At 43.2% G+C, this 9,862-nt stretch overlaps 1 protein-coding gene across 1 annotated transcript in view; it reads left to right on the top strand.

The window, feature by feature from the left end:
* Positions 1-4,652: 4,652 nt before the first annotated feature.
* SVEP1 (sushi, von Willebrand factor type A, EGF and pentraxin domain containing 1) overlaps positions 4,653-9,862 on the top strand; it is a 204,172-nt gene continuing 198,962 nt past the window's right edge. The window contains exon 1 of the mRNA XM_055427567.2: positions 4,653-5,546. Within this exon, the coding sequence (XP_055283542.2) occupies positions 5,010-5,546 (537 nt within the window). The 5' untranslated portion in view covers positions 4,653-5,009. The remainder of the gene's footprint in view (positions 5,547-9,862) is intronic.

The following is a 9,862-nucleotide window of genomic DNA, read 5'->3' as shown; positions in this document are numbered from 1 at the left end:
TTCTCCAAGTCTCCACTCCTTATCACAAGCATAGGTAATGTGGACCTGACTGTTTAGCTCATTGGAAATATACAATATTTCCAATGTATGTTGGTGTGAATGGCAGAATATGTTGGTCTTATGCTTTTGCCCCTAGGGCATGTGTCAGAATTATCCAGGAAATTTTAAATGCACTTAGATCCACAGCAGAATATCATTACTTCATCAATACTTTGAAAACAAGGCATTTACTAGAATAGTTGATTGGTAATATTATTTAACAGGATCATGAACAAGTACACATGCAGTTCAGTTCAGTTCAGTTCAGTTCAGTCGCTCAGTCGTGTCCGACTCTCTGCGACCCCATGAATCACAGCAAGCCAGGCCTCCCTGTCCATCACCAACTCCCGGAGTTCACTCAAACTCATGTCCACAGAGTCGGTGATGCCATCCAGCCATCTCATTCTCTGTCGGCCCCGTCTCCTCCCGCCCCCAATCCCTCCCAGCATCAGAGTCTTTTCCAGTGAGTCAACTCATCGCATGTGACAAATATAATTTTAAAGAACATTTTAATAACTATTTTAGTATAATTGGGTGGTTTTTTGGTGCCATAAAAAGACAAAAATTCTAAGAAAACCTGGGATGAAAAATGTAGAAAAGAAGAATTCTATCAAATGCCCACAGTTGCTCAATTACAAACTTCTGCTAGAGTTGACCACTTCTAAGTACTTCACCATAGTTATAGGTAATATAGCAGGCACCAAGTGAATTTACTATCTCCAACTAAAGATCAGAAAGATCAGTGAAAACTGATTTTTAACTCTTTTCTATTGGAATCTCCTCAATGTAAGGCAGATTAAGCTTCCCAGAATTTTCTCGATTTTTCTTTTTGAACTCAGCTGTTTTCCCATTTCGTATGACTCAATATTGTAATTGTTTGCTGAATATTCACCAAATGTTTCTAGCTTTCTGATTTCTAGAGCAATGTTAAGATTGTACTTCACAATCTTTGGAATTATACATGGCCATACATCTTTTTTTGGCAATGAAATGAAACAAGTGATGTGTTTTGGAGTAGTGAGTAATTCATTATTTCCTCTTTTCTCTCCCATAGCATTTATGAAAGCATGTATTGAGAGGATAGCTTCCATGGCTCCAGGTTTGAGTTTATTATACAGAATCAAGTTCAGCTGAATGTAATAGGAAAACTCAAAAGGGGTAGAGAGTCAATCTGAGATGAGTATGGTGGTTCTGCTCTGTGAAGTGTGTAGGAATCCATGCTCTTTCTAGATTACTACTCACCTGTTGCTTGAATGTGGCCATTATTCTCACGATCCAAGACGACTGCTAGAGGTCTGCCACCATGCTCATGTTCCAGGTAGAAATGGAATAAGGGATGAAAGAAAGAGACAACAGACAAAAGGAGTACCTGTCTTTTAAAGAGGTTTTCTGAAGCTGCCACACAAAACCAGGATTTGTATATCATTGCCCAGAACCTAGCTACATGGCTGCATCCATCTGCAGTGGAAGCTGGGATGTGTAATCTTCATTTTGGATAATTTTGTGCCCAGCAAAAACTCAGGAGCTCTATTTCTCTTCTAGACCCTTCTAGAAGAGATGTATTAGATAGGTGACTAAGAGTCTCTGCCACAGTAAGCATATGACCTAAGTTAGGGCAATTATAATGGCCCATGCATTCCACTGCTTCCCTGGTAGCTCAGACAGTAAAGAATCTGCCTGTGCAGGGGACCTGGGTTCAATCCCTGGGTTGGGAAGATCCTCTGGTGAAGGGCATGGCAACCCACTCCAGTATTGTTGCTTGGAGAATCCCCATGGACAGAGAAGCCTGGCGGGCTACAGTCCATGGGGTCGCAAAGAGTCGGACACGACTGAGCGACTAAGCACAGCACATGGCCTCCCTAGTATTGGGCTAGGGAAGGGCATATAACTCATGCATGCTTCAGTGACATCTTTCTCTAAGGTCATGGTGGTGATTGTTTTTGTTGAATTGTTTTTCACTTGAGCTCCTGGGGAAAAGTCTTTCCTTTTCAGTTCATAAATCTGAAGACGCAAACTAAATCTAACATTCTAAGAGAAACAGAAGCGAGAGGAAAATGGAAGACTTAGGTCGTTCTTGATTTCCTTTTCCAAGCTTTTTTGAGACAAATCCACCCTTCCCCTTTCTCCAGTTTAGTTACTGAGCCAAGCAATCCCTTCTTGTTTACAGTGAGGAGAAGCTGAGTGCCTATTGCTTGCAACCAAAAAGTACTAAAACAATCATCTACCTCTCTGGGTTTTTGTGGGGAACATATGAGTGAGTACACATAGTAGTTGCCATGCTGCCTGGCACATAAAGGTCCTGAAATGTTAGCTCTTAATGATGTATTTGAAATAACACAGAGTAGATGAAATTCTTGCCTGGAGAATCCCAGGGACGGGGGAGCCTGGTGGGCTTCCGTCTATGGGGTCGCACAGAGTCGGACACGACTGAAGTGACTTAGCAGTAGCAGATGAAATTTGGACAGACTTTCTCTTTTTCAAAAGTCTCAGCTCAAATGAGGTCTTGCTTATTCCCCAGGAAGATCCAGGAAGATTGAGAATTTTTTCTTCTTACTCCCTAATCCCATCCTTGCAATCATCCTACTGCTCTATAATTGTTTGCAAAGTCTGTTTTCTCTTCTGATAGTCTTTGAACTTCTGGAAGATTGGAACTGAGTCTTATTCAGCTTTAATACCTCAGAATCTAATATTCTGGCATGGTAGATGGTCAAGAAATATTACTAGAAAAATAAAGATCTGAAGAGTATTCATTATTAAATGTGGAAATAATAGCAACCAGCATTTGTAGACTACATGCTATATTCTAAGTGATAGTCTAAAAACTTTGTATGATATCTTCACAATAACTTTCAGTCAGTTCAGTCGCTCAGTTGTGTCCGACTCTCCGCGACCCCATGAATCACAGCATGCCAGGCCTCCCTGTCCATCACCAACTCCCGGAGTACACTCAAACTCATGTCCACAGAGTCGGTGATGCCATCCAGCCATCTCATTCTCGGTCGTCCCCTTCTCCTCCCGCCCCCAACCTTTCCTAGCATCAGAGTCTTTTCCAGTGAGTCAACTCATCGCATGAGGTGGCCAAAGTATTGGATTTTCAGCTTTAGCATCAGTCCTTCCAGTGAACACCCAGGATTGATCTCCTTTAGAATGGACTGGTTGGATCTCCTTGCAGTCCAAGGGACTCTCAAGAGTCTTCTCCAGCACCACAGTTCAAAAGCATCAATTCTTTGGCGATCAGCAATATCACAGTAATATTACTCCATTTTACAGATGAGCAAACTGATGTCAAGGTCATACAACTACTGAATGGTGGAGTCAAGATTTCATTCCAGGCAAACGGACTCCAGAGCCCTAAAACTTCAACCATTATATACGCTGTGAAGATATTTCATTAAATACAGATGGAATTAAATCATCTGACATTAGGGACAAAGGAAATTCTCAGATTATTGATTTCCATCATGAAGCAGATACGGAAACTGAAGCTAAGACTTGGAAGTGTGTTGGTTCAGGTGATTTATATGAATTGCAGAAACGTATCTGCACAAGTCTCCTGACTCCTCACTAGAATTACTTTTGCAAAGTTCACTCCATCTCTTCTGCAAAGTTTACTCCTTCTTTGCACTTGCACTACCCCTTTCAGGGTTTTGTTTCGGAAAAAAAAACTACCCCAAGGTGGCAACCTGTGTAGGTATGTAGTTATGTGTTAGGTGCCATTTAAAGTCAAGGAGATAGGCCTCTATGAGTCTCACCTGTTGAAAAAGGCCATGGGCATATGAAAGAGGACTGGGGGATAGAAACTGTCACTCATCATCAGATTTCAGCACAAACTTCACATCCTTGGTGAAGGCTTCCCTGACCTTTCCAAGGTCAAGTCTATCTGCCTAAGATCTTCATAGAACTTAGCATGGTCAGATGTAATTATATACATTATTTCAGAAATATCTGGTTAATGGTCATCTCACTTGTTACCCTGTAAGTTTCTTGGCGACAAGATCTATGTCAATTTGTGTTCCTCCTTATATTCCAGGTGTCCTAGCACACAACAGGTGCTCAAAAATATTTGCTAAATGAATGAAGGGGTAACCAAATGGATGAATAAATAAGTGCATGCATGCAGCGCCACGACAGACATTCTATGGGCTGCTTAGGGGTAGATGTAACCCCTATATATTGTGATCGGAGGGGACCCTCAAGAGGACACCCCCCGCCCACCGACCAGAAAGCCCCACCACAAAAGTCGAATAAAACATCCACTTGGAGAAGGCTTTGAGGTTTCTCCGGAGAGGGGGAAAGAGACACAAAAGGTGAGCAAGCAGTTTTCAAAGGATGCTTTCAACTCCCTGGCCAGTCCGTGTGTGTTTTCCTCTACAAAGTGTTTCCAATTACTGTGGCACTCTCGGTATCTGGATCCATCTCCAGTGAATTCCTCTGCGGCTCCTGCCAGACATATGGGATCAATCAGGGCTTCGGCGCTGGTGCGCTTGCTGCGGGAATGTTGACAGCCTGACAGACGCGGGGTTCTGGTGTCATGGAATCTCCGAGAGTCTTTGGCTTGAACCCGGGAGGAGAAGGAGAAGGGGGAGGAGAGAGATAGAGGCCGAGATAGAGGAAGGCGAGGGCAGAGGGAGAGGCACAGGAGGGAGAGGAGGGAAGCAGGAGATTCTTCTTGACTGCCCCCTTGCCTTCAAACATTTTATAGGCTTCAGGGAGAGCGAGGAGGAGGAGGAGTGAGGGGAGAGCAAAGACGGGAGCGAGAGGGGTAGCGAGCGCGCGCCTTCCCTCCCTGATCCTCGGGCTGCCGGAGGAGTCTGGACTGTGTGCCCAGTGTCAGATGAGAGAGCGCTGAGGCTCGCGGCCGCCGCCCCGCGCCCCGCGCCGCGCACACCCCTCGGCGACCCCGGCGCCCGAGCATCTCTCCGCGCGGGGCAGACGCCTGCGCTCCCGGCGGCCGCTCCGTCTCTAGCGCAATGTGGGCGCGCCTGGCCTTTTGTTGCTGGGGTCTGGCGCTGGTTTCAGGCTGGGCGACCTTTCAGCAGCTGTCCCCGTCGCGCAATTTCAGCTTCCGCCTCTTCCCCGAGGCGGCGCCCGGAGCCCCCGGGCGGCTGCCCGCGCCGCCCGCGCCCAGCGAGGACGCGGCGGCCGCGGAGAGCAAAGTGGAGCGGCTGGGCCAGGCGTTCCGGCGACGCGTGCGGCGGCTGCGGGAGCTCAGCGAGCGCCTGGAGCTCGTCTTCCTGGTGGACGAGTCGTCCAGCGTGGGCCAAGCCAACTTCCTCAGCGAGCTCAAGTTCGTCCGCAAGCTGCTGTCCGACTTCCCCGTGGTGCCCACGGCCACGCGCGTGGCCATCGTGACCTTCTCGTCCAAGAACAACGTGGTGGCGCGCGTCGATTACATCTCCTCCCGCCGCGCGCACCAACATAAGTGCGCGCTGCTCAGCCGCGAGATCCCGGCCATCACCTACCGAGGAGGTGGCACCTACACCAAGGGCGCCTTCCAGCAAGCCGCGGTAAGGTGCCCTTCCCACCCACCACCGCCTGCCCGGCTGTAAGCCGGGCTCAGCCTCGGGCCAGCCATAGCACCCCAAGTCAAGCGTTCCCATCTCCAAAGTCAGAATCATACCTATCCTGTTGTGGGAGGGAGGGGGTTCCCTTGGAAGGATGGATTTTAAAGGCTTAAGGAAATGTCAGGCTCACTAAGTGGTCATTGAGAACTCTATGAGATGTCCTTGAGATGCTGTTCACATTCACTGTCGTAGGAACAAACTGTGGGCAAACTGTAACAGGTGAATATTTAGGAAGTGTCACGAAAGCTAAGAGGTGGAGTGACCTGAACATTTCCTCAGTTCTCTGGGATGTGATTTTACATTTTCAATATGCACTTCGTTGCTCTGAGTCCTTTACCAGACTTTTAAAGGAAGGAAGTCAGTTTCAGATGCTGGACTTTTACTTTGCCAAAATTTAACTTTTTCTGATTACAGTGTAATGCATATTCATTTGAAGAAAATTTAAAGCCTATAGAGATGTTGGGCACAGGATAGCAAGCCAGTGTGTGTGGAATGAATGAAACCAGAGGAGGAAAAGGGGGGAAAACCCTCTAATCTCATCACCCTTAAAAAGCCACTGTTTACATGTTGTTGAATATTTGCCCAGTATGCACATCTGCTCATACTTTAAAACAAACTAGTGTCTTGCTGTTTTGTAGCCTACATTTTCACTTGTTATATCATGAAATGATCTATATCATTATATATCTAATATAGTTATTATATATCGACCTTACTTGCTAGATTATTATAGTCTATAATCTATTTGACTTATCATCTGTTGCTGAACACAGGTTTTGGTAAACACAAATATTTATAGACCCCTTTGATTACTTCCTTAGGAAGAATTTCTGTAAAGTTGCTAAATTAAGAGATGTGCATCTGTAAACTACTTGATACATTTTGTCCAGTTCTGCCTTGGAGGGTTGTATAGATTTACATTCCCATCAGCAGAGTTCCCCCACCCCCCATCCCATAGCTCAGTTTGTAAAGAATCTGCCTGCAATGCAGGAGACCCTGGTTGGATTCCTGGGTCTGGAAGATCCCCTGGAGAAGGGATATGCTACCTACTCCAGTATTTTGGGGCTTCCCTTGTGGCTCAGCTGGTAAAGAATCTACCTGCAATGTGGGAGACCTGGGTTCAATCCCTGGATTGGGAAGATTCCCCTGGAGATGGGAGAGGCTACCCACTCCAGTATTTTGGCCTGGAGAATTCCATAGCCTGTATAGTCCATAGGGTCCCAAAGGGTTGGACACAACTGAATGACTTTTACTTCACTTCAGCAGAGTACCACAGCAGTAACTTTGCCACAGGGTCACCAGTAACATATGCCAATATTTTTAATGCCTTTGCCTATTTGGTAGGTGAACAGAGGTATCATTTTAGGAAATTCAGTTGTTTTCATTTTATTGTGGAATGAGTATTTTCTAATACACTTACTGGGCATTTGTGTTTTGCCTTTGATGATTACCTGGTCATTGCTTTGACCATTTTGCAACTATGGTGCATGTTTGTTTGTTGGTTTGATCATTTGTAAAAGCTCTTCATATAGTAAAACCGGTAACTATTTGTATACATGCTGCAAATGTTTTTTGCAGTTCACTGCCTTTTGCTTTTGTTTATCACAGTGTGGTTAAACGGATGATTTAAATTTGTATATAGTCAAATCTATCAAACTTTGTCTTTAAGATCCTACATTTGCTTATATTCTTAGCATGGCTTTCTCATTTCCCATATCAGAGAAATATTTTCCCATCTCACAGTTTAATCTATCAGGAGCTTATTTTAGTGTATGGTATGACAAAGATATCTAACTTTATTTTTTAATAGTTAACCAGTTTCCCCAGCATCATGTGTTTACTAGCCATCATCGTTTCCCAATTTAATCAAATGCCTCTTTTGTCATACACTAAAAGTTTTGGGTATTTGAGCTTCTCCTGGCCTTCTATGAATTTTTTATTATCCTGGATGATAGGATAGTTCATCCTATTACCTATCTATTAATTTTAAGCTTTGTAAAAGTGATTTAATTATTATAACTTTACAGTCTATTTAAATACCTGATCATGAGAAGTCTCCATTTTCTTATTTTTTTCCTCTTTAAGTCAATTCTTATATATTTATTACTTAATATGAAGTTTTAATTCATTTTCACATATTCCAAATGTAACCAGCCAAGATTTTTATTTCAATATAGAAAATATAGAATTAACTTGGGAATTATTTACGTTTTATAATTACAGTCCTTCCAAGTCAAGACTATAGTATGTCCATTTTTAACCAGTTCTCTTCATATCCTTCAATGGAGTTGTAGATTTCTAGTAATTAAGTGCTGCATATATTTGTCAAATTTAGACTTAAATGTATTCCATTCAGTATTGCTATCATGAATAGCATCTTTTCAAATTAAATGTTAAACAGATATTCTTTTTTAAATTAAAAAAAAATTTTATTGCATTATAGTTGACTTACAATGTTGTGTTAATTTCTGCTATACAGCCAAGTGACTTAGTTATACATATATTTCCATATTCTTTTCCATTATGGTTTATCACAGGATATTGAATATAGTTCCCTATGCTATGTAATAGGACCTCATTATTAATCCATCCTATATATGCTAGTTTACATTTGCTAATCCCAAACTCCCAATTCTTCCCTCCCTGACTTCCCTTCCCCGTGGCAAACAGTCTTTTCTTTATATCTGTGAGTCTGTTTCTGTTTCACAGACATGTTCATTTGTATTGTATTTTAGATTCCATGTATAAGTGATATCATATGGTAATTGTCTTTCTCTTTCTGACTGACTTCACTCGGTATGATAGTCTCCAGGTCCATTTATGTTGCTGCAAATGGCATTATTTCATCCATTTTTAGGGCTGAGTAATATTCCATTGTATATATGTACTGCATCTTCTTTATCCATTCATCTGTTGATGTTTAGGTTGTTTCCATGTCTTGGTTACCGTAAATAGTGCTGCTATTACCATAGAGGTGCATGTATTTTTTCAAATCATAGTTTTGCCTGGGTATATGCCCAGGAGTGGGATTTCTGGATCTTATGGCAACTCTCTTTTTAGTTTAAGGAGCCTCTGTTCTGTTCTCCATAGCACCTGCACTGGTTTACACTCCTGCCAGTGGCATTGGAGGGTTCCCTTTTCTCCATGCCCTTTCCAGCATTTGTTGTGCTGTGCTACGTCACTTCAGTCGTGTCTGACTCTTTGTGACCCTATGGACTGTAGCCCACCAGTCTCCTCTGTCCTTGGGATTCTCCAGGCAAGAATACTGGAGTGGGTTGCCATGTCATCCTCAAGGGGATTGTTCCCAACCCAGGGATCCAACCAACATCTCTCATGTTTCCTGCATTGGCAGGTAGGTTCTTTACCACTAGTGCCACCTACTTGTAGATTTTTTGATGATGGCCATTCTGACTGGAGTAAGGTGTTACCTCATTGTAATTTTGATTTGCATTTCTCTAACAGTTAGTGATGATGGGTATCTCATCGTGTGCCTATTGGCCATCTGTATGTCTTTGGAGAAATACCTATTTAGATCTTTGGCACACTTTTCAATTGGATTGGATTTTGTTTTGTTATTGAGTTATATGAGCAGTTAAACAATTTTTCTTGATGTAAAGAAATGTTGATTTTTTAAACATGACTTCTATATCTAGATTCTTGTTTTTCTCTTTGATTCACTTTTTAAAAACACATTTTATTTTACTTATAATAAGTGTTTATCTTAGAAGATAAAATAATCAGAAAAATTTTCTGAAAATACACTGTAATACTTTGGCACATATCCGTCTTGATCAATTTGCAGTTGTCTAGGTAATAGGTATCGGAGAAGGCAATGGCAAGCCACTCCAGTACTCTTGCCTAGAAAATCCAATGGATGGAGCAGCCTGGTAGGCTGCAGTCTGTGGGGTCATCAGGGGTCGGACACGACTGAGCTACTTCACTTTCACTTTTCACTTTCACACATTGGAGAAGGAAATGGCAATCCCACTCCAGTGTTCTTGCTTGGAGAATCCCAGGGACGGGGGAGCCTTGTGGGCTTCCATCTATGGGGTCACACAGAGTCGGACACGACTGAAGTGACTTAGCAGTAGCAGCAGCAGGTAATAGGTATCGGAGAAGGCAATGGCACTCCACTCCAGTACTCTTGCCTGGAAAATCCCATGGACGGAGGAGCTTGGTGGGCTGCAGTCCATGGGGTCGCTAGGAGTCAGACATGACTGAGCGACTTCACTTTCCCTTTTCACTTTCATGCATTGGAG

Source organism: Moschus berezovskii, chromosome 7, assembly GCF_049115385.1.
Source record: "Moschus berezovskii isolate FMDL1 chromosome 7, NW_MosBer_1.0, whole genome shotgun sequence".
Taxonomy (NCBI): domain Eukaryota; kingdom Metazoa; phylum Chordata; class Mammalia; order Artiodactyla; family Moschidae; genus Moschus; species Moschus berezovskii.
This window is presented reverse-complemented; position numbering and strand designations above follow the sequence as displayed.